This window comes from Plectropomus leopardus, chromosome 13, assembly GCF_026936395.1.
Source record: "Plectropomus leopardus strain MGB_pleo_1.0 chromosome 13, ASM2693639v1, whole genome shotgun sequence".
Taxonomy (NCBI): domain Eukaryota; kingdom Metazoa; phylum Chordata; class Actinopteri; order Perciformes; family Serranidae; genus Plectropomus; species Plectropomus leopardus.
Window position 1 is genome coordinate 33,240,425 of NC_142188.1, and position 27,817 is coordinate 33,268,241.

Sequence of the window (27,817 nt, forward strand, 5' to 3'; positions counted from 1 at the left end):
CTTTTTTCCTTCTACACTTTCTGCACAAAACTTGTACAAAGACTGTACATAGACAAAAAGGCTGCAAAAGGCTCTTTTTGTAATGTTCCATTGAAACCATCTCTCTCTGTCCATCTATCTATTACCCCCATATATTATATATTCATACATGTGTACTACTGGGTTCCCAAACATTTTTATGGGCAAAATGTCTAAATTTTGCCCATAAATATTCTGATATTCAAATAGTCTGACTATTCATGGACCCATACAAAAGCTTGCCCATATCAGACAAACCAGATTCAGAATCAAACATGAGGGGAGAGACGAAATAGAGGAAAGGTATGTGATTGTAAAATGTCACACAGGCACATATTAGAGCTATGCAACATTTACAGCCAAGATAAATTTGTCATTAATGGAAGGTTATCCACAGATTACTAACAATTTCATTACACACAACACAATTCCATGACCTTTCCAAAACTTTCAATGATTTTTATTAACTCCACTTACATAACTTCTTAAGGCTTGGAAAATGTGATTGCAAAATTTTAAGACTTTCAAGGTTCTTCATGACCATGGGAACCCTGGTACTATCATATAGTACTACTATTATTCATAAAGGTTCCTCTGAGGCAAACTGTGATGTGTGATAATGGGCCTTATATGTAAAAGCGATTTTTTTTTCCACACCTATAGCCGAAAGGTCTGTATTGTTTGCATTTTCTGAGCCAAGGTTTAGGCTGTATGGATCCAGGCTACACAGCATTGTTGTACCCTCATGTCAAGCCTTATATTTTCAAGCAAATGTTAATTATAAGAACAAGTATTAAGTTATGAGAATCACACAAAGTGCAGATTTATTGAAAAAACGTTGTTGAAAGACAAACTTGTACTAAAGGTCTACAAAAATTAGAACACAGAAGTATTTACAGAATGAGAATTCACAATGAGTATGACTATTTTTATGTGTTTTAGATTTTGTTGATGCTGGCAGCAGGTAGAGTGGATTTGTCCAGGTCATCAAAATAAGGGTGAGTCATGGCCTCACGTGCCGAGATCCTCTTGGGAGGATTGTAGGTCAACATTTTCTACAGAAAACAAACAAGACAGAGGAAAAAAACAAGAGACCATCATTCAGGAGATCCGGATATTGAGTGACAATAGGACTTCTACATTAGGTGAGTTTCCATTAACCCCAAAATTGCACAAAATGAAATTGAGAATGTAAAATACACCTAACGAAAACACGTAAAAAACCCTAAACGAACGCCCATTTATTGTAAACATTTTTACGCTCACACAACATGGTATTTCAGGTAATTAGAAAAGGCCATATTTGGCAAAACTACAATGGAAACACTTTTTAGTCTTTTTTAGCTCACATGAGGCCATGGCTATGAGCTTGTCAGTAGGAACTGGCTCCCTCAGGCATGATGCAGCAGCAGCATATCTAGATTTTTTTTAAATATATATTAGAATTCATCTTTATATTAAAACACTATAATAAAAGCCACCATCAGTCTGCAAACCCCTGCATTCAAAATTGTATTAAATTAAGGTTAAGGGAGAACAGGAGTAATCTCCGATATATATATATATATATATATATATATATATATATATATATATATATATATATATATATATATATATATATATATATATATATATATATATATATATATATATATATATATATATATATATATATATATATATATATATATAACAAAGGTCAAATGTACATTTTGACCTGATGAAGAACCAAGTAGGATGAAAATGGTGACTTGAGTAAACTTGTAAGGCATGGAGTAGGTGTACAGATGTTACCTTTAATAGCATATTACACAGCCTGATATTGTGTGACACATAAGAAATGTGCCAAGACAACTTAAAAATAAACCTATTATGAGGATCAGATTTAAGGATTGTAATGAAGGACAGATCTATTTATCCACTGAAGCCATACAGAGTGCATCCCTGCCTCCTCAGAGCATATAACACATCCACAGCGCTCCACCATGTCTTTCAAGTCACACCTGCGATGCATGAAGTGTCTGTATCCTGACTGTGCTGCATTTTCATTAGGGTGCCTGCACTGCGTAGCAGCGCAAGGAACCTATTACAATACGGCGCAACACATATCCTGAAGTGCCTGCATTGCGAAACATACATCAAAATGTGCGGAAAATTCAGGAATGGTGTGCTATGAGTTTTGCCAAGCAGTTTTCCCCAAATCCCCCAAAAACTGCAGAAAATTTCCCATTTAAAGTAAATGAAGAGCCTCCTGAAAGAGATGAAAAAAGAGCTCAAGTTCATGACTCTTTGAGGCCATAGAACATCGCCATACGTTGAAGCAGAGAAATGATTCAAACTTTAAACGGTTCACCAGGTCGTGGATTGTGTTGACGTAACTGGAAATTTTCATGACTTGTATGGTTTTTACGAATTCGCAGTAAACATATGGTGATGTTTTTCAGACGTTTTCAGATTTTACAATGGTTTCTTATGGGTGGAACTCTTGTCAGAGATCAAAGCCACTCTGTCGTTAGTGTGGAGGAGCTGAAAAATAATCAAAAAATTTCCTGAACAAACTGCCACTACTCCCACAGCGAGCAGCGAATGTACACAATTTGTACATCACAGCGTAGGAAAACTTGTGGTTGCTGAATTAAGTGGGTTTGAAAGCTGACAACCCAACACAGCTGGCTCATGGGGCGTCAAAAGGAAGAGCCGAAAAATTCCCCATTTACTCCAATACGAACGAAAATGAAACATTTCTGGAAATTGGCTTCTTGAACTTTTTCTTTACACAATGATATGGGATATGTAGCAGATATTTTTCCACACAAAAATTATATGGCTGCCTTCGTCACGACCTCCTTTCTCTTCCTGTTGTAATATTTTGACTATTTGTTAAAAGGTATGTCTGTAAAATGGAGGAGTTTGACATGGACATTTCCATCAAATTCAGCTGCCTCCTTTGAGCTGACCTGAGAGGAGAGGGGGGAGGAGGGGTGCAGGCAGGCCATTAATCACCATAACAACGGACACACATGGACACACACACACACACACACACACACACACACACAGACACAGACACAGACACGACTTCCAATACAAAGATATCATTTAGTGATGCCTGGTCCATTTGTCCACTAATTAATGGTTAACTGACCCTCTATATTACCATCATTGGCCCTTGTAGCCAATTAAAGATACCAGTTAATAATTAATGCTCAATGGCCATTGATTGGCCCTTGTGGCCCCTCAGGTGGAGAGGGCCCTTATTTGGCACTTGTGACCCGACGCAAAGTTATCCATTTCTGAAGGTCAGGTAATACTAGACGTGCTCCTGAAGTTCATCTTACCCAATTCTGCAGATTTTTATGTGACTGACTGGTTTGAAAAAAGGAACTCTTGGAGGACTGATGTTAACCACACATAGCAAAAACAAGGACTGCATCCTCCTATCTGGTATTATCTTGTAAGACAAAGCAAATCATTACCCCCATAATATCATTTAGAATTGAGTTGTTAAATGTCCCAGCCGTAGTTCTTACCGCTAGCAGGTCCAGGCCGTTCTTATCCAGGTTTTTCACCATTGATGATAAGTTGCCAGACTTCCATTTAGGGAAGGTGTTTTTGTAGTCCGGCAGGCTCTCTACGTCAGGCCACACTTCATTGTTTGGGGTTCCCAGAGTCCTGCAGAGAACAGAAACAGACAGCAGGATTCAGAGAAGGAATAGCAGAGAAAGACGGTTAAACAGGAAGTGCCCCAGGAGACCAAGACCCTCAGGAACTACCTCCAGCTCATGTTTGATAGGTCCAGCTGTTAAAATAGTCCCTGTCCTGGGGACTATGCCTTCTGATAGTTCAGGAACTTTCAGGACTGAATGTAACACAGACGCTGCAGCATGTATGACTTGTGTAGTTCTTTATTCACAAAATAAGAAAGTGGCCTGCTAGATTATTATTGGATTATTTCAGAACTGTTTAAAACAAAGTTCAGCTACGTTATCTGTTTAGTGAGTAGAGAGTGATTCTGCAAAAGATATAAAGAGTTAAAATACAATATACTACATAATATCTATTTATCAACATACATTTATAGTAAGTATAAAGCAGGAATTTCACAACATTGTCCCAAATGTAAAACTCATGTAGGCACTAGGTTGCATGGCTTGTGGGAATACAACAAAATTCAGTTATTTTAGAGGGCAGTATGTATAAACATTAGTACAGCAACAGGTCAACAGGTGTCAGAAAATCCACTTTTATGTCTGCCTGGAAATGTCCCCGTCTCTCTTTGACAACATGGTGAAGTGGTTCAATCGCTTTTAATGCTGGCGAGGCGAGCCACCATGGTGAAGTGGACCAGAGACAACCTTTCTTTCATTTTCATGTGTGACTCTTAAAAGAACAGGTCAACAGACAGACTTATCTCTCTTTGCAGAAGTGGAAGAAACCGTTGGAATCTCTGAAAACTTCAATATAATTTATATTCACAAAGATAAAAACTCTTGACAAATGTCTGAATTGGGGACACTGAATATGACTCAGATTGATGTACAAAAAAGTCATTATTTAACTCATCATATTGTGCCTCTTACTGTGCAATGTGCAAACTTTTTTTCTTTTGCATTAATGAACCAGTCATGTAGTGTTATGGAAAGTTGCAGGTTGTACACTTGCTTTTGAAAGATGAAAAAAAAATAATGTATTACTGAAGTTCATCTTTTGGGGTTCACACTGGACGCTGAAGCACCATGAAGTGTGCCAGTTTTCCATGGTGCACTGACCACTTCCTTTTGGCACCCATAGGAAGTGACCCCTGGTTAAGGCCTGTGTTGCATCTCACGCAGAAGCAGTGTGTGAGCGTCGCTGAACCAGTTGGGTTTTTTCCGAGTCCATGTTAAATAATGAGTTAGAGCATCTACACAGCCTGCATAAGCAGCACTTGTCAGGCATGTCTCTGCTGCGTCTCAGGCGCAGCACATCTAGAAAAACAGTCGCCAATTTTTTCTACGGGCAGAAATAAACAATGAATATGGTGTTTTGATGATTACGTTGACTCTATATCGCCTTTTACTGCAGTTTAAAAGTCTCTCTCTGTCACAGAGATGAGGAAAGACAAAGACAAATAAAAGTCCTCAAATTAAGTCTGTTGACAAAATCCCATCAGTTGCTGACAGAAGGCATTTTATTTTGAAATATTTTCAAGACCGTGTTGTTCTTCAAATGAGTGGAATTTGTGCTTATAAATATGGAAATACAGAACTCACAGCAGCAGGCAACCCTGCAGAAGCCTTGCAGCCACAACGCTGTCAGTGTGAACACCACGAGCGTAAAACATGCTGCAGTTTGGCGAGATTGCCGTAATGCACGGTTTCCGTGTGTAATGTGAATCAGGCCAAAACCCTGCGACTTTCTGATGGTTTATTAAGCTATAGGAGCTAGCGTAGAGCCCACTGTCACTAACTGCACTCTGAAGAAACATGATCTAAGTTTTGGAAAATGAAAATGCAGTCCCACAGAGGAGCAGACAGAAGGGTCTACAGTCTGTGTTTGAAGTATATATTTAAGATGTCAAAGCGAATCAGCAGCAAGAACAGGTGAAAAAGATAAAGCTAGAAGCTAAAGCTCAGAGACTATCACAATAAAAGCAGCAACTTATTTTCACCGCCGCAGCTGAATTGCATTGATTCAAGAATTTTGAAATTAAAAAAAACAAACAAAAACATAAAAAAAATGTGATTCTTAATTCAATTAGTTTTTCTCAAACCCCTATACAAAATCTATTTTTAGGAGTTAATTGTACAGCTGCCCCACACAAATGAAAATGAATGTGATAGTTGTAAATAGGATGATAACATTACAAATGCCTTGCTGTTTACTTCTGGCAGAGATTCTTATAGTTGGACCATTTTTATCAGAAATCACAGGATTACCTGAACATACTAGATTATAGCCTCGCTTCATGGATGTGTTCAAAAACAGCCCGGAAGATGGAAGCAGGGCCTCTTTCATTTCTATGAGTGCTGCTCAGTAGTGCATGAAGCAAAAAAGCTCTTTTCCTGCAGTGTAAAAGTACCCAGACCTCCTGCATTACTGGGCGCATGAGGTCTGCGCACCAGATACTTATGGCAGCAGAGCACAGCAGAGTGTGCCTGAGAAGGTAACTTCCACCGTTATGTGGAACACCTGATGAAGGTTCTACTAAATGCTTGTGTGTATGCTTTGGTGAGCCTACCTGAAGATCCTAAAGAGCTGATCAATCTCAGAGTCTCCATGGAACAGAGGCTTTTTAGTGGCGAGCTCAGCAAAGATGGTCCCAGTGCTCCAAACGTCCACAGGGGTTGAATATCGGGGGGAACCCAGAAGGACCTCTGGAGCCCGGTACCAAAGGGTTACAACCTGGAAAACAAACAAACGCACACACACACAGACACAGACACAGACGGGTTCATTTAGCTCAGCAGTCATTTTAGAGCCTGGTGGTTTGTTCACGTAGTGTTGGTGATGCTTCACCTCTGACCTCTGTGTCAGTGCAGTTCTAGTCTATGAATCCCAGTGTCAACAGGGTTGGCAATTAGCATCAGCCACCAGCCACAGTGGACAAAAAAAAGTTCATTTCCAGCCCTGTGTGTGAATGGTAAATGCTAAAATCTACCCACCAAACAGTATTTGCCCTAACTCCGACCACCTCCATCCTTGATTAGTACATAGTGACAGCACAAGGGCACAAGTTACTAGGAGAAACACTGATTCATTGGGTACATTCTAGCATCTGTGTGTGAGTGGATTCTCACCTCATGGGTGTAGACCCTGACAGGTACACCAAAGGCCCGAGCCAGACCAAAGTCTGCCAGTTTGATAACTCCCTTGTTGTCGATTAGGAGGTTCTGTGGTTTCAGGTCTCTGTGGAGGACTCGACGACAATGACAGAAGTAAATGCCCTCCAAGATCTGGTAAAGGTAGCTCTAAAAGGGGGCGAAGGGAAATGAACATGGAGATGGAAACATGGTCAGGGTTGTTGAAATGGATTGGCAGCAAGAGATAAATGGCACATTAATCTGTTTTAAACCTGAGCACCCAATCACAGAGCTTTTTCCATGGCATCACCCTTTTAGTATGGGTGACTCATAAAGATGGTGGCAAAGACCGTCAGTTCTGGTATTAGCTATAGTATTTAAATGTAATTTCAATTAAAGTCTTTGGCTAATGGTTAAATATTTACTTCAAATTATATGAAGCTGCCGTTAATGAAAGTCAGTGGTAACCCTCAGTATTAGCAAAATTGGTAATATCGTCCACCCCTCACCACGTTTTCTTTTTTCTTATTTTTTTTTTTACAGTGACAAATATGGTGGGCCATATATTAATGGTATCAATATTTGGTCAAAACTCTTGTGATACTTGATATCCTCCACATCACCCTGCTCTAGTGACACAAATACATAAAGTTATTGCTATTCCTGACAGCTGTAAACATAGGAAACTTGTGTACCACAAAAATAATTTACAAATGACATTCTGTGCCTGCAAAGGTCTGATTGTGGTAAAGAAATTGCCCATGAGAACTAAAAAAAACTTTACATTTTTAAAAACCATAACATTTAACTCTGAGAGCTGGACAGACATCACTGTTCTGTGCTGCATTCAGACGCCTTTCACAGGTATTTAAACCATTAAACCCTGAGCAAACTGGTTTGATTTATTTCAAAAACATTGGAAAAAGGCAATGAGCAACTTGGCAGGAAATGTTCAACAAATTAGTAGATTTAGAAAATAATATTTATTTAGAAAAAGACAGGAAAAATGTCCAGAAAACAATATAACTAATCATAATTATATATTTAAAATTATGTTGCAAAAATATTGTTATTTTTAGGCTTTTTTTTCAAGTGATTTTTACTTTACCCCATATTTTGGCTAACTTGTAAGTAATTTTCATGTGCTTTTGTCCCTTTTCCTTTTGCTAGTGTTTGAGTCATTTAATAACCCCCCCCATGTAACTGAAAAATTATAACTCCTGTAAAAATTACAGCTCCCACCTTGTGATATTTTATGTCATTCCATAATCCAATTAAAACCATCACACTAGACTACAAATCAGTAGTTCCCTAAGATTAACTGCTGAAAGGTGTTATTCATCCCAATGAAAGGTACCTTGACCAGCATGGGGTCCATGTACTGTCCAGAGGGGATGGAGTCTAGGTACTTCTTCAGATCCATGGACAGGAACTCAAAGATGAGGTAAAGACGAGACTCCTGCATCAGGACATCCAGGAGTCTGGGACACAAACACAAACACACACAAAAAAAAGAGCTGACTAAGCAAGGGAGCATGCTTTTTTTTGGTACAGACCCTATCAAAACCCATATCATATTAATTTAGTGTATTTTTTCTCAGTGAAAATGATATGCAATAATCTTGAGTATGAATGGTAACAATATATCAACGATCGACTAATCGATCAGAATTAATTTAATCTTACATGTAAAATTTAAGCGATTAATCGATAGGCTATGAAATGCTGTCAAAGAATATGCAATATGATGCTTTTAACCTTGACTCAGGAAAAAAGGAAACACATTTGGTGTTGTTTTATGTTTTGTTTGGGGTTTTTTTTTTTCAAATAATGATAAATCAATCGTTAATTTTACTGGTTAACTGATTAAGGAAAGTGCTTAAAATTTGCAGCCCTAATCATGAGTAATATTGCAATTGCAATATCCATCAAAAAGAATTGCAATAGGATATTTAAAAAATTCTCCCTTTTTTTGTTTGTAAATGGTGCATCTATGGAAGCCACTGTTGTTCTAGTGGCATAGGTCAATTCCAACCTGGATGTTATTGTTGATGTGTCTTTATAAGGTGGTTAAACAGTGGGGCATGAGTGACAGTGTTTATAAGTGCCATAAGCCTGTGAAATAGCCATGACAGTGACATACAACTCAGAACACAGAAAGCAGCAGTGCCGTAGCATCAGATGCTTTTCTATCTCAGTGCTGCTGTTTTCTTGGAGCTTATTTTTACTGAGATCTAATACATTTGCGAGTGTCCTAATATAAGTTTAACATATTATAACATTTCATCAGAAGGAAATTCACTTTTTAAACCCTTTCTTCCCATTCGATAACCCTCTCCACTCCACACAGGGTGAGCGTACCGTACAACATTGGGATGATTGAGCTCCTGAAGCAGAGACACCTCTCTGACAGCTGTGCTGGGAACCCCCTCCTCCTCACTCTCCAGACGGATCTTCTTCATGGCCACCACTTGCCCTGTGGCCTTGTGCCTGCCCTTGTACACCACCCCATAGGTACCTGTAGGGACATCATGTTACCAAAGGAGCCAATCTAATACTGAATGCACTTTAAAGTCGTCACCTTGATGATGAAAGTAGCTATAAAGACAATAGGAGAATGCTGAAAACAATGACTTAATAACTTAACTTTATTTCCATTACTGCATGCCATCATCTCCGATGTATAACATTTGAAGCAATTTCACAATAACTGAGAAGACAAGAAAACAGTAAGACCAACCTTCTCCAATTTTCTCTATCTTCAAGTAGTCTTCCATTATTGCCTGAAAAAAAACAGTCATATCAATAGTGCTGACGTTGTTACAACTATCTTTACGTTAGTTGCCTCTCTATTTTAACACATAGCCATTTTTTGTTTTTTTTACATGAGTTGTTTAACTGTTCATTTGTGTTTTTCAACGTTAAAACAGCAACTTAACCTGGAAAGACTGAAATTTAGTCACGTTAAGTTACCGTTTTTTCTGCTTAACTAAAGGTCACCAACGTTAGCTCAACGTTAGCTAAGGCTTACTCTACAAGGGTACCTTCTACTGATTTTCTGGTCGCAACTGAGCGCTTTTCTGTCCACACCGAACTGCCCGAGTTTTCAGTAGTACTGTTTAATCATTCAATTTCGTTTGCAGTCAGTATAAAGTAAAATAATACTTACCGGACTGTGCTTCGTTTCCTACCGTGTGTACTCTCTGTGCACAGACTGCCGCTGGAATGCTCCTAGACTCTTTTGAATTGATCGCAGTGATGCAGCGGTTCAAAAACTCACCAATGAGCTCACGCGCTGTGTTTCAAAACCGCCAATCAGGGAGCGGGAGGCTATCACGTGGACTGAGCGGGAGAGGACGCGCCGACGCAAACGAAAATATTTTTACCCCGTGCTTTGTCTCCCAGGCACTGAACCTCCCTAGCGTTTAACTGAACAGATATAATGTGTTGTGACGGGACAGCAATGAATGGATTTATCCATAATTGTGCGTTTGTATTCAGAAAATGATGCGTTTAATTACTCTATGAGCTCTTATTGCTCACTCTGGTTGTCCCTGGGGTCCATTTTCTGTCATCACAGGCAACTGTCTGGACAGCTGTTTTCACCCCATATTCAAAGATACATTTGTATCTACTGTACTACAAAACAGTAGATACAAATGTATTTGGTCTCCTCCTTCTTTTACAGTTGAACACAATATTTCACTGTAGCGTATGTGATATGTTTTGTTGTATATCTATCTATCTATCTATCTCACACACACACACACACACACACACACACACACATATATATATACCTCAATAAGACACAAAATTACATCAAAGAGACCCCAAAATGACTGCACAAAAACCACAAGGAGATGCAAAACCAGCACAAAGTCTGGGTGTCCTGCTTCTAGGAGAGATGGTGGGGCCCTTGAATATCTGTACCCAGGGGCCCGTTGTGCTATAATTCACACATGGCAATATACCAAATGATCATTTGTTTAAAGTTAAGAATTGAGTAGATATGAAAGTATTATATGGTGGATGTAAACAAATGACAGTTTCACATGTTGTTATTATTCATGCTGATCAGGTTAGCTCATGTTTCCCACAGACTCAGAATGTATTTGTACTGGTTCACCAGGTTTTTACTGATGAATTACTATGACATCGAACACTTGAACACTGGCTGCAATTAATAAAGTCTGGAGTGTGCCACTGGAATAACTGTAGATTGATTTTTGCAGTGTTTAATTACAGTATACTCAGTAAAAGAATTGATGCATTTGAAAAATATATTTAATGGATGAATGAATTTTAATATAAATACAAGTAAAATGGCAGTCGTGCCAGTAAAATACAGCTAAGTAAAAGTTTATTATGTATGCTGGTAAAGGTCTAAATGATGAATTAATTATGTTGAAATATTTCAAAATGTAAGATCTTTTGCATTGAAATAGAATTAAAATGTTTTTTAATAGCAGTATTTTACTTTGAGCTAATAATTGCATAATGTAATACTAATTTAATACACCATTTATAATAGATTTTGAAAAAAACATTCATTAACAATGTGAAAAGTCTTAAAAGTTTGTAATTAAAACAGCAGCACACTCAAGCCTCCATATAAAGAGCACTATAATTCACCAAAAAAATGTCTGGTTGTTAAAAAAAAAACACAAAAAACTCTCTCTGTAGTATATATATATACACACACACACATATACTTACAGAGAGAAAGAGAGAGCTTTTTTGATGAATTCAGTGCTCTTTTGTATGGAGGCTCAAATGTGCCACTGTATGCACGTATGTCTGTCTGTCTGTCTGTTTTTTTGTATATCTGTTTGTCTGTCTGTCTATCTATCTATGACCAAAGAAGAAGAAGTAAAGAAGAATTTCCTTCTTATGTCAAACACAGTTGTTTTTTGCTGTTGCAGTTGTTTGCTGTAAAATGAAGACAAGTGAGAGGCAACTTAATTGAGCTGTGAGGGGCCGACCTTTCAGCTCCAAATCTAAATTTATTCCATTTCAACATGTACATATAAATTACAACCACAGAGATTCTTGAATGAATGAACACCATTGTTTGAAGTGTTTTGTTAGTGATTACAGGTATTAACAACATTTAACTTTTACAACCTTAAAATGATAAAGAGTCCTATGAATCTGTCTCATACTGTCAGTCCTTTGATGAAAAACTCACATCAGCTCCAGAGTAACAACCGCTATCATTTATCATTCCAGGGCTTAAAAAACTTAAAAAGGAATAAAGAAAACTTTCTTAGAAACACATTAAGATTCAAGTGCTGTAAGAGACGTACAAACAACATCAAAATGAGCAATAATTTAACTAAGTCAGATTCATCTGTCAAAAACTTTTCACACCTTTTCCTTAATTACATATTATGTACAAAAAGCATGCCTTCACTCATAAGTGTGATGGATGGCAGCATATTGAGAAAAGGAAGGCGTGGAGCTAAACTGCACGAGAGAGACAGGATGGACCGGAGACAATGTGCTTTTTGTTTCTGTGTCCAGTGTGTCCAAACATCCACTCCCACTTTAGGTAGCCTATTTATTCACAAATTTATGCAAAATCCACAAAAAAAATCTCATATGAGCATTAGATTATAAAAATAAGACATGCAAGAGAAGAGATGAATATGTTGTTTAAGATGTCAAAGAAAAAATGTCCTTTAACATGATGTTGTTTTCCATGCGCAGTGCAAATAGGTACACATTTATTTTTGAAATGAGCGTAAGCGTTTTCTGTACAAGACGACACTGTTTTTAGTAAGGTATGAAAAAAATTGATAAAGACTATGTTTAAAGGCAACATCAGCCTGCTCTTAAAGATGCTGTGCATTAAAATAAACAACCCACACCGGAGAGTTACATCTTGGTTCTACTTTGACAAACATGTTCTGTTCTTACAGTAGTAGTGCACTTCATTCTAAAAACCAGTCATATGTATAAAACATAGACCAAGAGCATTTTAAAAGGTGACACCAGTCTAAAAGCTGACTTTTGTTGGGCTGTGCTGTGGACTCAACTGTAATGCTGAGCACAGCAGAGCTCAAATCTCAGCTGACTCATTGCTCCTCACAGAAACAATGGCAAAAAACTACAGAAAAGTACATGAGATGGACCCTTGAACTTAGCAGACAGCGGTGTGTGTTCACTGATGACCTCATGCTTCACTAGTGGGTGTTACTGTAAGTCCAACCAATAAGATCATTCTGCATTCAACAGTCCTTCCTTTCTGCTCATCCTATGACTATATTCCAGTGGTTTACACTGAGAGGAAATACATGATAGCGATGCACAATATTGAATATTTGCTGATACATAACTGACACCGATATTGATACATCCACTTTTTCTTTTTACCACCTAATTTTAATGATCACCAAGTCTATTCAGTCGTGAAATTTCTGTAACATCCCATTCTGTGTACTCTTATTTTGATGGCCCATCAGCAGATGGAGCCAGGGAAAAAATGCTTTTCACTAGGCAGGAGTCCATTAATCCTTAAATTGCGCAAACTGAAATTGTGAATATAAAAGCCTAATTAAAACACATCAATTTAAACAAACAAACAAACAAACTCCCATTTATCACAAAAAAGTTTTTACACTTGCATGAGGTGTTATTTCAAAAGTCATATTTCACAAAACTGCAATGAACATTTTTTGTCTTTTCTAGGTCACATGGTGCTATAGCTATGTGCTTGTCAGTAGGAACTGGCTCCCTCATGATGGACTGGAAATAATGACGGCTAGTGTTGTGGCTGCAATAGAAATAAATCTGCTAATGTTTTGAACATCCATCACCATAGTTACTGGAATGTAATGACATCTTGCAATTATGTTTTATCTAAATTTAAAGAATAGCGCTTAAGTTTTGCGCAAACCTGTAATGGAAACCTGCCTAAGGTATGTAATATTCTTTCACTGTGCAAAATAAGAAAAATACTTCAACTTGGGGACGATGTTTTGCACATGTTCACTTTGTCAATAATAAAAAAAAAACCATTGGTTTGTCATCTTGGCAAAAATTAGCATGTTGGCCAATTCTGACTTTTCAATGTAAAGCCAATATCTGCAGATATCTCTGCAGTGACATGCTGATATTATCGTGTGTCCCTAACACATGAAAGAAATAATGATTAAATGCAGGACTTTTCTTTAATGATCAGACTTCAGTGCTGAGATGATGATAGATTGAGTCAAATATTTATCACCTAAACATTTAGTGAGTATGGACTGGACCACACTAACATGGTTTTTGTCTCAAAACACATTACGATCAATCCTGACTGAGGAGAACAAGCTGAGATCATGCTCACATTCTGGTTTTAAGTCTTTGAAATCTGGATCGACATCACTTTTCTTGTGATGCATTCAGACACCTTCAAAGGGATTTAAACTTTAAAAATCAGTCATCAAAAATGCTGCGCAATGGCAAGACATTGATATATATGATTATATGATATATGATATATGATATATATATATATATATATATATATATATATATATATATATATATATATATTGTCCAGGTCATTTCCTTGTTTTTTATTTTTATTTTTAACTTTCTTGTTTTTGTTGTTGTTGTTGTTTGCATTTTTTAAAATTAGTTTGTTTTTGCTTTGTTTTCTAATTTTTCAATTAATTTTCTTGTAAATTTTTACTGATTTCTTGCTAATATCTGGGTTTTTCTTCTTAAATTCCTCATTGCCCTCTTTCCTCATTTTGGAGAAGAATGGAGCCAATTTGGTTTCAGATAAATATTTACCACCTAAACATTTAGTTCTTCACAGAAATGACTGGTAATAACTGAAGTACCAGCAACTCTAATGTCTGCACATGCTGCTGCAAAAGGAGCACCGACAAGAGGAAGTGACAGGAAGCAGTGGACTGAGGCCCTAACAGCTAAAACCCACCGACATTTATCTGCATTTGATTTAGAGAAAACCCAAAATCTAGCATGTAACATCAGAGAAGCTGCACCGTCACACCGCTGCAAATCTACTCCAGTCCACCAAATGATTTGCCTCCCATCATCACACTGCCAGCCTCAGGCTGCTGCTGTGACTGCAGTGAACTCACAGTCAGCTGATGACTCTGCAGCAGTATGGCTGGATGACATCACTGTGTCTGCTGCGCTCACCCTGGAGCTCTTATTCTGCTGATAACTTCACTAATGTTTACACGTCTAGATATTATGCACAGCACCATAGGCAAAAGAGAAATCAAGCAGGCCCTGTAATAATAATAGCAATAATATACGAATACCATCTGAACCTCCTGCAACATATATCAAAGATAAAAAAGATACCATTATATATACATACAATACTGAGTGACAGAGAGCCATCACAATATTCAGCCTATGGCATTTTTTAAATAATAAAGTTGAATTTCTAAAGGTAACGGCAAAACACGAAAACATTATGTTAAAATGAATGTTGAGTGTATCAGTAGTTTACAGAGTCAGTGCATGGACTACCTCCACTGCTGGACCCGCTCAGTGCAATTACTGCGCCTGGACATCGCTCTCTTTGGTGCTGCTAGTCCCATGTATGCCTCTGCCATCCTTAACCCCACTCACAGCCCCGCATTATACCCCAAAATCTGTAAGACAGCATTAAAAACACAATAATAACTCGATATTTTTAGAGCCTCAGCAGGAGTGTGGCTGTAACATTTCTCTTTGAGAGAAAAGCGTTCAAATACAAAGGGTTCATCTCTTTGGGACATAAATAAGATTGGGCAACTTTCATGACAATTTGACAGATATTTGTATACAGAGTGGATATTTTGGCTTTAGGAGGCACTAAGAGGAAGATGAAAAATGTACAGAGATTATCCTCTGAGGAGAATGAATGTGCTCATACATGTCATGACAATCTGCTTATTAGACCTTCATATTTCTTGTGTCTAGGTGAAACATCTGGTGATGGTGGGAATGATAAAGGCTAAAAGAAATAACAGAAGTCTTAAAAATACAATTCATCCTCTTGGAACCATGAATATTTATGTGAATTCCATGATCGTGCCATTGATTTTTCAGATATCATGGATTTAAGAGTTGGCAGACAGTTCTGACCTCCTTCCAGTGACGGGGGTAAAATCAGGTTGAGAGGGTCACAAAAAAGTCTTCCTCTGAGGACCATGAATGTCCACAGCAAACTAAACAGCTGCTCAGTGGTTGAGATGTCTCACTCTGGACCAAACAGTGGGGAGAGACACCTGTGTCCTCTGAACTTACTGCTGCCAGCGTACAAAGTTCATGTGGCACTGATGAACCCTAAATAAGAACTTGTTCAATGACGAAAACTACACACTGTATTTATTCATCCACGTTTACACGTTAAAATATTGTTTCAGTCGCCATGACAACAAATGATGACTTCTCGTTTGTACAGTAGAGTCGTCAGAGTAAGTCCATGTCTGCCTGTGTCTCCGTCTGTCTCTGTCTGTCTATGTCTCTGTCTGCTTGTCTGCCTGTGTTTGTCTGTCTATGTCTCTATCTGTGTCTCTGTCTGCTATCTGTCTGTCTGTCTGTGTCTCTGTTGCCTGTCTGCGTCTCTGTCTGCTGTCTGTGTCTGTCTGTCTGTCTCTATCTGTGTCTCTGTCTGTCTTTCTGTCTGTCTGCCTGCCTGTGTCTCTGTCAGTCTGTGTCTCTGTGTGTCTGACAGTCCAGGTCGACACTCAGAGACAAGTTTACCATGCAGTGAAGTCCTCTGGGACAAATACATGAGCAGTGTCCTCCAGAGGTCCCACATGACAATATAAAGACATAATGCAAGTGTGTCAGACAGTCTGTGGTCGGTCAGCTTGCTGAGCTGTGGTTGGATGGTGGGCTGGTCTGATGTTCTGTTTAGAAACAGTGATACTGTCTTCTCTCTCCTAAGTACTTTTCTCTCCATCTTTATCTCCTTAAAGGCCACATCTCTCTCTGATTCTCCTTTTCGGTCATCTGTGTGTCTGTCTCTCCTGGTCCCTCGCCGTCTCTCAGGTCAGAGGTCAGCCATCATCAGGCTCAGCAGCCTCTCCTTGTGCTCTGCAGCCTTTCACAGATGAGACGATGTGGAGAAACACAGTTTCAGGGTGTATGGGTTGGACCCATCTGAAAACAAACACAGCTCGTATTAGAGTCTGTATCAGAGACGATAGGCCATGCCCTGTCACAGACAGAAGGCTAGAAGAAATAAGAAATGAGTACAGAAAGTTCAGGACAGAAAATGCATTCAGCTCAAACCAGTAAAAATGAGAACATCCAACTAAAAGGGAGAGAGTCTCTGTTTGTCTGTCCCTCCATTTCCCCAAAAACTGTTTATCTGAACAACTTCAAACAAAAAAGATTAAAAAACATGATGATGTCCCAGTATCCCAGTTGACCTTTGACCTTTTGGATATAAAGTGTCATCACTTCATCATTTTATTCTGTTATATATTTGTGTAAAAATGTGTCTTCATTAGCGTATGAATTCTTGAGCTACAGCCAAAAACATGTTTTAAGGTCATACTGACCTTCGACCACTAAAATCTAATCAGTTCATCATTGAGTCCAACTTGATGTTTGTGCCAAATTTCCCAAATTCCCTCATGGCGCTCTTGAAATACTGCATTCACGAGAACATGACAGACACAAGGTCACAGCGACCTTTGACAACTAAAGTCTAATCAGGTTTTCTTGTTTGTTTTTTTTAGTTGAAGTTTTCAAAGTAAAAGAAAGATTTATTAAAATAAAAAATAAATACGGTCTATGTTTCAAAATCATTCATACAGGTGACCACAACACCAATAATATGTTGTTCAGAATTGGATGTTTATGCTAAATTTAAAGAAATTCCCTCCAGGCGTTCTTGAGATATCACATTACACGGATGGGATAGACAGACAAACCAATAACATGATGCCTCTGGCCATGGCCATAGCTGGTATCATAATTCAGTAAAACTACAATGAGTATGCATCTGTGATCCAGTCATTACAGTTACAGTTTACATACGTAGCCATGACAGTTGTCAATGTTTCAAATTTAGTTGCTGCAAAAAAGCTAAGTATTCTAAAACGTTGACAGTGCATGCACATCTTCAACCAGGGATTATGTACGGTCATACAATCTGCATGCTAAATGTGATTTGTTTTTCATATTGGAGACCCCCTGCAGCTTCCTGCTGTCTTTGCACATATCCATTTGGTTAGATTATTAAAATTTGCATTTTAGCATGATGTCTTCAATGTGAAAATGTGCATTGTAGCTGAAACTAAAAATATGAAGAAGACAGTCAGCATTACGGAAAGGGAATAACAAAGTGTATATCAGATATAAATAGATTTGACATTCATTAATTCATTAATTCATTTTCTGTAACCGCTTGTCCTCGCAAGGGTCGTGGGGGGGCTGGAGCCAATCTCAGCTGTCATCGGGCAGAAGGCGGGGTACACCCTGGATAGGTCGCCAGACTATCGCAGGGCCGACACATATAGACAGACAACCATACACGCTCACAGTCACACCTAAGGGCAATCTAGAGTCATCAATCAACCTGAGCTGCATGCCTTTGGACTGTGGGAGGAAGCCGAAGACCCCGGAGAGAACTGCAGACACGGGGAGACAGAAGGGCACAGAAGGGCCCCCACCAACAGACCGAACCCCGTTCCACCCCGGGATTGGACCAGGGACCCTCTTGCTGTGAGACACCATTGCTAACCACGACGCCACCGTGCCACCAATAGATTTGACATTTAGGTGTAAATATAATAAGGTATGATGTGCTATTAACAGAGTGGACAGTGACTAAATGAATGTTTATTGGACAGAGGGGGTCTCTGGGACAGACTTACTGGGTATCCTGATCTGGTAGTGGTTCAGAACAGTAAGAACCTCCACAGCCTCCGTCTTACTGTCAAACTCCAACAAGCCAGAGATGGTCTTAGAGGAGGCTGAGAGACAGAGACACAGACAAAGCAGAGTAGGAGGAGAGAAAAACATCTAATTAATACAATTAAATCATTTTGAAGTTAATCAGTTCAAATAGAGCAGTCAAAGCATTCATCCTATCACAGACTACAGAAGGACAACGTGCACTTCAGGAACTTTAACAAGAACTTAAAGTTAAAGTTGTACTTACGTTTGGCATCAAACATCTTGAATTTGACGAAGCCAGGCACATCATGCTCTGTACATAGCTGCCAAAACAAACAAAGCAGCTCATATATGAGTGATGCTCTCTTAGGCTAAACTTCAGTCATCATGAGGCCTGATCTGGAGGAGGCTGTCAACACAGACATGTCCCCATCTGTCCCCAGCAAGACATTTAGAAAACTGCTCCTCTTTGCTGAGGGCATTTCTCTGAGCAGCTCATTTGAATATGAAACATTACTGCGCTCATACGGTTTGATGATGAACCTACAGAAACATTTTCAGGATGATACTTAAAATAAAGAAGAATTTTAATATATGACAAAATATAAAATATTTAAAAAATCTGATGTTTGGTAGAATAAAGAAATATATTTGTTGGTGAATTGGGGACTCTTAAAGATTTGCTTAAAGCCTTCTGCTATGACATTTTTGCAATCTTATAAGTTTAGTGCAGCTATACTCTGCGACGTGGATCTAATAAATTACGGTACGACATCAAGTTTGATGTATGTAGACGATGACGTCACCTTCAAAATCACAGGCTGTGGACCAACGTCCATCCACGTCAACAGGCATGAACAAAATGTCGTCTCATACCATCTACGGTGTGGTAAGAGCAAATTGTAAACAAACATGAATCGAGCTCTTGCTATAGTGACATTTATGTGTGTAGGAAAATGTCTGCAGAAGAGGAGGAGGACAATGTGGACGCGGTTGTGGCTGAGGAAAAAAGGACAATGTGGCACACCAATTTTGCAGCGAGAGCTCGGAGCAAGTATTAGCATCTATTAGCATTTAGCAGAGTCGTGTGGATCAGTGCATCATTTTATGCTGCATTTCTAGTGGTTGGTTTGTAGACGTAGGTGTGAAACAGCAGTCACACAGTGAGATTCTCATTCAAAATTTTTTGGCACAGTCAGAATTTTATCCCAGGCTGTCTTTGATCGCACAACCGAGACAATGGCCATCCTCGGACCTTTCTCACTGCGACGTAGGACCGCTGTTTCAAAGCCACAACCAAACATATCACCACATTTCTGTCACAATGGTCATCTTTCATCTGGGACTGCCCAAAATCACACAGTACAGCTGTCAGGAAGCTCGCCCTGGACTGGCAAATAAATCAGCAGCAACATTTCCACAATGTAAGAGTGAAATTAAGAATTTAACACTGTAAAGCCTGAGAGCTGTTAAAGTTTGATAGCAAAGTGTGACAGTGACTCCTGCCGGAGACAGGGAGAGGGACAGACATGTTGGAGGGAAGTACTTTTACTTCATAGAAGACAGCAGGACATTGATCAGACAGATGCTGCGTACCCTCAGGAGGTGGTCCTGTGATATGCATGGAGGAACGTTGTAGTAGTGTAGCACTGCAGATGGAGGCTGGATGATGTTTTTGGAGGCCTGTCCGGCGCTGCTGAAGCGGTTATTTCTGGTCATGGCAAAGTCCTTATAGCTGCTGCTGCCATCCTCTAACTCAAACACCTGACTGGGGATGACTGCATGCTGCTTAGACACACTGCACACAGCACACAGGCACAGGACTTATAAAGCACTGTTGTAGCACTGAGGTGTTAGTTCATTTGTGGTCTTTTCAGTTTGCCAGACAGAGTTTAAAACGTACCACATTTACATTTGACACACATGGTGAAAGATATGGAACTATATTAATAATAGAATATTGTATGTGTGTGTACTGATGTACTTCTCACCAGACATTGAGTCTCTTTCCAAACACCTTGATGCTGTTGAGGTGTGTGATGGCTCTGTCCACAGCATACTCATCCCCCATCTCTACCAACGCTGTGCCAGGAACACTCTTCATAAACTTCACCTGCAACAAACACACACACACACACACACACACACACACACACACACACACACACACACACACACACAAAGAGTTAATAGATGTTTTATATAAGCAACACAGATTGATGTCGATCACATTATGATTAGATGTAACAGCAATAAACACAGGATAGGTCCACAGAGTTTGTCAGGTCCCCATATGAACTCTGAAACAGGTTTTTGGCTGTAATCGTTCATATTAGACATTAAAGGAGCCCTTTACCCACCAACGATTATTTGCATGTCAGTCAGTATGTTTAAATTATGTTGGAAAAAAGTGGAATTATTGTGTTAGTCCGACAAAAACTATACTTTTAAAATATATGTAAACATGTTAGTCTGACAACAGCAAAACTATATCAAAACATCTGTTTACTAACTGCTCTTTTTAAATTCTTCAGAGGTATACAAGGAAAACAAAATTTTCTTCCTTAATTCAGGGTATCACAGGGTGAGTCACTGATATACAAATCATCCCTTGGGGGAAATAAGTCTGTCAGTAAGAGATCACTTCCTAATGTGCTTCCAGTGTAATGATGTGGGGAACTTCCTGTTTCAGCAGTGTCTCCCTCTACACCTGCCTACTCACATATTTTTGGTGCACTTATTTAACCCAAAAAAAAAACAACAGACAGAATGCAAAATAAACAAAGTTCAAGATAAATTTAAAAAATAGAATTATTTTTATTATTATTTTATCAAGACATTGCAATAATATTTTTTATCATGAATTCTTTTGGCCATGAAAACCGTGCATTGAAAATCTGATATTGTGCCAGACCTACTTTAAATGTTTGCAGGAATTGTTGGCAACTGTTTGTAAAGAGTATTCAGTGAAAGTTAAAGTGAAAGCCAACCCCTGAGTCACTCTCCTTTTGGAACAAGCTCACTATATTTGTGTTTTTCTGTGCCCATCATTTTCATAGCTTCCTCTTAGATGTGTGCTACTTATGGTCTCGCCCAAGGTCGTCTCTGCAGATACTTTGACCTTACGCACTACTTGTGGGTCACATATGATAACTGAGAGGAATTACTTTTGTATGAGTCTATACACTGTTTTCTTTGATGAAAACCCTGCATGTAATACCTGTGAGAACAGAAATAGACCTACCTTCTCAATGTTGCCATAGAGGCAGAAAAGGTTGAAGATGCGGGTGCAGTTCATCTTGGATGAATGGAGGCCGCTCACCATGGCAACAGAGCTGGGGGCATGCCCCGAGTATGAGGAGGATGACTGGGGCAGAGGGTAGGACACCATGTCGGGAACATCCACTGAGGTGAGCTTGTACCTGCTGTTGCCAGGCAGAGGCAGCAGAGGGCAGGGGGGACCTGAGGAGACGCAGACAGGAGGAGCCCAAGTGAATGTCATCAGAACAGTACTGCCTTTGCATGTTGTTATTGTAGACGTGGGTGTAAAAGAAATACAAGAAATCTCCTTTGTGACCTCGACTAAGTTAGAAACACTGTCAATCTTATTTTCTATATTGTCTGAATTAAAACTGCACATTTGAGCAGCTTTAACAGTGATGAGGTCCAAGAAAGAGCTAGGATGATAATTCTAAACTTTCTTTTCTCTATCTGCCTGAAGGAGTCTAACAAATCAGATTAGCGCGGTGTCCTAATAGTTATTCAAAATGTTCTTGTTGACTTTCCCCTCGGCACTTGCTTTCGGGGGAATTTACGCTGCCATCATCAGCGCTGTTCCAATTGTTTGAAAACTGAAGTGAACTTGATGAGATTGACCTTTGGAGGGCTGAGTGAACATTGATGGTTACTCCTTTGAAGTTTTTATGCGTCTTAAAAAAAGGCTCTTGCTAGCAAGTGGCTATACAGCTCGTCTGCTGCAGAGCTGTGTATACACCTTACAGTATACCTTTCTGTGTGTGTGTGTATGTGTGTGTGTGTGTGTGGGTTGTTTTGATAGTGTGTCATGTTCAACATCACGAACCGTCCAGAAAACTATGACGTCCATTCCCTCGACTAGGGAAACAAACTAGACACATAAACCCCTTTTCCACCAAAATTAGTGCAAGCATGCAGGGTTTTTAAACACAGAAACCAGTTGGAATTGGGCTGTTGACTGCATTGTTTTGCTGGTGGTCTACTTTGTTTCCCACCAAACATATATATATATATATATATATATATATATATATATATATATATATATATATATATATATATATACACATATATATTTAAGCTTTCCCATTGCCAGTAGAGCAAAGGTTTGTACACAGCTCTGCAGCAGATGAGTGTGTCATGTTTAATATCACAGACAGGCAAGCAAACAGGTAAACAGTAGAAAGCAGCATGGATAGAGGTCTGTGAAAACTTTTCAGTGGTTTCTTCTCTTTATATATCTCTACTTATTGAGCCTCTCTATTAAACTCGCTGCAGACTCATTTGGATCAATGTTTTAGTGCTGCTTAGGTAGAGATCAACGGTATTTAGTGTCATTGCATCTCGCTGTTTAAGGAGCTGAAATTACCGTGTTCACCTGTGTGTTGTGTTTTCATCAATGCTGATCAGAGCCGGAGCCGATAAATACCTGCTGCAGTCATTTGACCCAGGTGTGAATACCCATTGTTCACTTTTCTATTGCATTAAAAAGCCAGGTGTTAACAGGTGTTAGCATCTTTTTTTGGGCAGTTGGAATGAGGCTTTAATATACAATCAGTAATCGCAGCCTTTTAACTTTGTATCACGAAATTGTCACACACACATGCACACACGTGTAAATGTACACAAACAAATGCACATGCATGCTGCATTTTAATGACTCCGGTGTGTGCCAGAATATATGTGTGTGTGTGTGTGTTGTGACACAGCTTAAGTTTAAGATTGTAATTGGCAGGGCTCAGTTTCCACAGGCAGGTGAAGGTATACCTACTGCTGCACCTCTGACCATTACACATGACTAGCAGTCTGTGTACACCTGTGCTGAGTGAATGTGTGTGTCGGAGAGTGTCAGCTTTCACCTCAGAGGTATGGGCAGTGTAGATGAAGTAGCAGCAGATTCAGTTACTGCTGTGTGTGTGTGTGTGTGTGTGTGTGTGTGTGTGTGTGTGTGTCTTACCATAGCCGTTATCACTGTAGGACGACGGATGTTCGCCTAAAATGGCCTGTCTCTGCCTTCCCTTTCCACGGTCTGGAAAACACACACACACACACACACACACACACATACACACACACACACACGCACACACAGACATACACGCACACACACACAAACATTATTAGATTGAGTGCAGCACTCACAGTAATTTATTTCTGAACAATGGGCTTCTTTCACAGATGCAGACTTTGCTTTTACTACTTCAGAGAACTCCACAGTATCATTGGAAAAGGCATTTAATCCCAAACAGAACATCACTCTACTGTGTGACACTAGCCCCTTTTACACTGCCTGTTCAAAGAGGGAATATCACGCCTTCATGCAGCCTGTTGTGTACATAACATATGATCCTGGAATGGGGGGACAAAGTTGTTTCAAGTTTAAGCTGCCACGGGAGGTAGTAACAGCGCAAAAAGAGTGTATAAATCAACAGGACAGCTGGCGGGACGGAATCATGGGCAGCACTGGTGTGACGTTTTGACGGAGTGTATGCATGTATATGCGTGCAACCTACTGTGGTGAGATTTAAAAAGCAGCTAGCAGCAGGTAGTGGCTAAATCAAAGTAGAGCAGCAGCCATAAATGTCAGAAAATTGAGCAGAGAATGAGATCAGCCACTATATAACAGAGAGGGTAAATCATTTTTATTAACATGTTATGCTAGGGCTGGGCGATATGGCTTTAAAATAGCTTTACACAATATACATCTCCATATTTTGAAATCTCCTCAGAATTTCTGTAAACTACTAAAATAGAAATGTATTAAATGAACCACAGTTACAAATAAAAAAAAGTATTGTTAAATAAATAATCAAAGCGGAACCCATGGTGCTTTTATTTTGAAGGACCTGGCTTGTCTTGGGCTGGAACTGTTGATGTTTTTGCTGTTGGATGTTAGCATTAGCAGAAAGTTAAACTGTAAACGCAGTATGAGGATTCATTCCCTGCGAGCTGGAAACACACTAACAGCTCTTCAGTTCAGAGATTCATAGTATTTGCAAGTTATAGTTTGCAGAGTTATAGAGCTCTGCAAAAGCCCTGCTGTGTGTGTGTGTGTGTGTGTGTGTGTCTGTGAGAGGCGGAGAGCTTTAGGAGAGAGAAGGTCAAATGAAATGCAGAAGAGCGTCTAACACTGATGGCTAAAATGAGCTAAATCCCAGCGTTCAGTATTGCTTTCTAGCTCCTCCATGTTTCTTTGCTTTTGTGCCATGTATTGTGTAGACGCCTCCTTGGCCACAAAGAGTGGTCAGATGTCGTAAACAAAATAAACAACATTGCATGACATGAAATGATAGACCTTTTTGTTTTAATCATCAGATGATATATTTCGTAATATCGCACAGCCCTAATTTTATGCCACGGTTACTGTGTTTAGAAAGCTCTGCTGATGCATATGTTTTGTGTCACACTAGAGGCTGACGCTGTTGTGTTAGGTGTCACTCCACACCTGTTTTGTTTCTGCAATGCCAGCATGCTGTCTTAAACCACACACTGGAGTGACATTACATTGCTGCTGTTTGGGTTAGTGTAAAGATGCAAAGGCAGTGATCTTTGTGTAAAAAGGGCAGTGCTAAAGTGAGCTCTGTGGGCTGCTTCATTATGACAGACAGTTTGGGTAGTGATCTCACTGTTAGCCTTTGTTTTTTCTTCGAAATAAGTCGGACTAACCTGGCTGTCTGATCGTCTGACTGCTTGTGTTCCTTTACCCATAGGACGTATCTTTAGCAATATTAGTGTGTCCCAGATCTCAGCAATTAGCTTTATTATTATAATACACTCTATTCAATGAAATGACACAGAAAACAACAAGCATAAGACCTAGGTTGTAAAAAATATACTCCAATGTTTCGTTTAATAGACAGCCATAAGACTGCCACCTTAGAGGGTAAAAATAATGGATGTACCTAACATGACATCACCCATTGGCTTGAATTCGGCATTTCGGCTGTCACCAACGTGGTTTTTTTGCAGCCAGAAGTGACTGTATTTAGACAGAGGGGTGGAGCTGTGGAGGAGCGAGGAGAGGATCTGACCACAGACTGAAGCGACAGCCTGACAATCAAAGCAGCCTGCAGTTAATTCTGCATAACAATAAGCATTAATAAAATGTGTGTTACACATACTTAACCCGTTGGACCCAGAGCAAATTGGCTTGATTTTTTTGGAAAACATGGGAAAAGGGAGACGAGCAAGTTAACTAAAAATGGCCCAAAAATTTGCATGAAATTCCTAAATAGTTACAAGAAAATGACTTGAAAATAATTTTAAAAAACCCCAAACAAACAAGAAAATAACCTGAAAATAATAAAAACAAACAAATCAAGAGAAGAAAATGACGTCAAGAAATCTTTTTTTAAAAATATATAATTAGGAGAATTCTAAATATAGTTTTCTGGATAATTTTCCCCTTGTTTTTTGATAATATCTAATAATTCCTGCTCGTTTGAAGATCATTTCTTTGTCACCAGTTACTATTTTTTGCAGGGCATTTGCAGGACCTTTCTTGCCAAGTTACTCATCATGTTTTTTCCTGTGTTTTTTAAAGAAATCAAACCTATTATCTCAGGTTTCAGAGGTTTAAATGCTTGTGAAAGGTGACTTAATGCAGCACAAGAAAACTGATGTCGATCCAGGTGTTTAAGGGCGTTTGAGTGACAGGCTTTTCTGTGAGGTGTTGCTACAGTCCAAATATGGTCACATCTGGCTCCAAAAAAAGGAGATGGAGATGGCTGAAATGCAGAATTTGAAGGCTTTAAAACAACAGTCCATAAACCAATGAGTGATGTTACAGTAGCTACATGCATTATTTTATCCAGTGTATGTTCTCTCTTAGCTAACAGCTGAGATATGAGAAATAATAACTAACTTCCTTTTTTGGCACAAATTTCTCTCATCCAGCATCCCCCAAACACATGATAATGCTGCAGGAGTGCTTTGAGATGTTTTTTTCCTCTCATGATGTGAAAACTTGTCACAATAGAGTCCATGAAAGCAGCTGTGATTTGAGCTGATCACAGCCTGCGCTCTATGTGGTGAAGCAAAAAGACATTTTTTAGCTACTCGTGAAGCCAACAGGAGGCATTCAGTTTTGCATTTTGTTTGACACACTTTAGAATATTCTGAAATTTAAAAAAAAAACACAGACAATGAAGCTGACCCCCTGAAAACATGCCCTGAGATTGTCTTATTAAATAACTCATATAATGTGTATGAGTTCAAGAAAAAGACGGACTTTAAAAGAATGTCATTTCTGCCCCAGTGTTGTCAGCTGTCGTTTTTTAGAGATAAGAATTACAAACACAACTGAAAATTGGCAAAAGAGAAGTGAGAGTGCTGCTACTGACCAAATGCTCCAAAGTCCTTCTCCAAAGCACGCAGCTTGTTTAGTCATTTTTGTGTGTTGAAACTATGTGAGTGAGCTGATTTCAAATTCCATTCCTTTCTATAAACCACAGTCATGAGTGATGATTCTACACACGGTAAAAAAACAGTTTGAAAACACTTGATGGTGAAGATGGAAGTGAGTAAATCAGAACTAAACAGCTTGAAGGCGGCTTTATTCAGTAAGAGGCAGGTACAGTGATACACAGGAGCTCATGTGAACAGTAATAGGAAAGAGACGGTACCTGTGAGGCATCAAGCTTTCTCTTTTTTCTCCCACAGCACGAAAGAACATCAACCTGCGTTACATTATCATCATAACAATCAATACATCACCATCATCACTCTGGTGGTCAAACACATTTCATCACTGATACATCCTGCAGAATATTTACCACACACAGGCTGTACACTACTGTACACTGGAGGCACACTGAAAGGACACTGACTTTTTTTTCAGTTGACAGGAAGAGAAGAAGTACCCCTCCCTCCCCCAAACACAACAGCTC

At 39.1% G+C, this 27,817-nt stretch overlaps 2 protein-coding genes across 2 annotated transcripts in view; both read right to left on the reverse strand.

Annotated features, from left to right (window-relative positions):
• Positions 1-811: 811 nt before the first annotated feature.
• cdk1 (cyclin dependent kinase 1) lies at positions 812-10,079 on the reverse strand. The gene is made up of 8 exons (XM_042501960.2): positions 9,973-10,079; positions 9,544-9,586; positions 9,165-9,321; positions 8,161-8,284; positions 6,801-6,971; positions 6,242-6,405; positions 3,552-3,693; positions 812-1,073 (listed from the first exon to the last, which is right to left on the reverse strand). Exons 2-8 carry the CDS (start codon positions 9,578-9,580, stop codon positions 957-959), a joined length of 912 nt encoding a protein of 303 aa, XP_042357894.1. The 5' UTR covers positions 9,581-9,586; positions 9,973-10,079; the 3' UTR covers positions 812-956.
• Positions 10,080-11,764: 1,685 nt separating this feature from the next.
• The window catches only part of hnrnpll (heterogeneous nuclear ribonucleoprotein L like), a 65,653-nt gene continuing 49,600 nt past the window's right edge, over positions 11,765-27,817 (reverse strand). The window contains exons 8-14 of the mRNA XM_088086319.1: positions 23,887-23,958; positions 21,919-22,136; positions 20,666-20,787; positions 20,271-20,472; positions 18,940-18,997; positions 18,653-18,751; positions 11,765-16,928 (exon numbers count right to left, since the gene is read on the reverse strand). Of these exons, the coding sequence (XP_087942445.1) occupies positions 16,873-16,928; positions 18,653-18,751; positions 18,940-18,997; positions 20,271-20,472; positions 20,666-20,787; positions 21,919-22,136; positions 23,887-23,958 (827 nt within the window). The 3' untranslated portion in view covers positions 11,765-16,872. The remainder of the gene's footprint in view (positions 16,929-18,652; positions 18,752-18,939; positions 18,998-20,270; positions 20,473-20,665; positions 20,788-21,918; positions 22,137-23,886; positions 23,959-27,817) is intronic.

Excerpts from the sequence above, each read along its gene's own strand:
- cdk1 (XM_042501960.2), bottom strand. The coding sequence starts at position 9,580 with ATGGAAGACTACTTGAAGATAGAGAAAATTGGAGAAG. Across the intron at positions 8,285-9,164 it reads AATCATCCCAATGTTGTACG|ACTCCTGGATGTCCTGATGC; the intron begins GTACGCTCACCC and ends TTTGTGTCCCAG. Across the intron at positions 6,972-8,160 it reads TGGACCCCATGCTGGTCAAG|AGCTACCTTTACCAGATCTT; the intron begins GTACCTTTCATT and ends GCCCCCTTTTAG.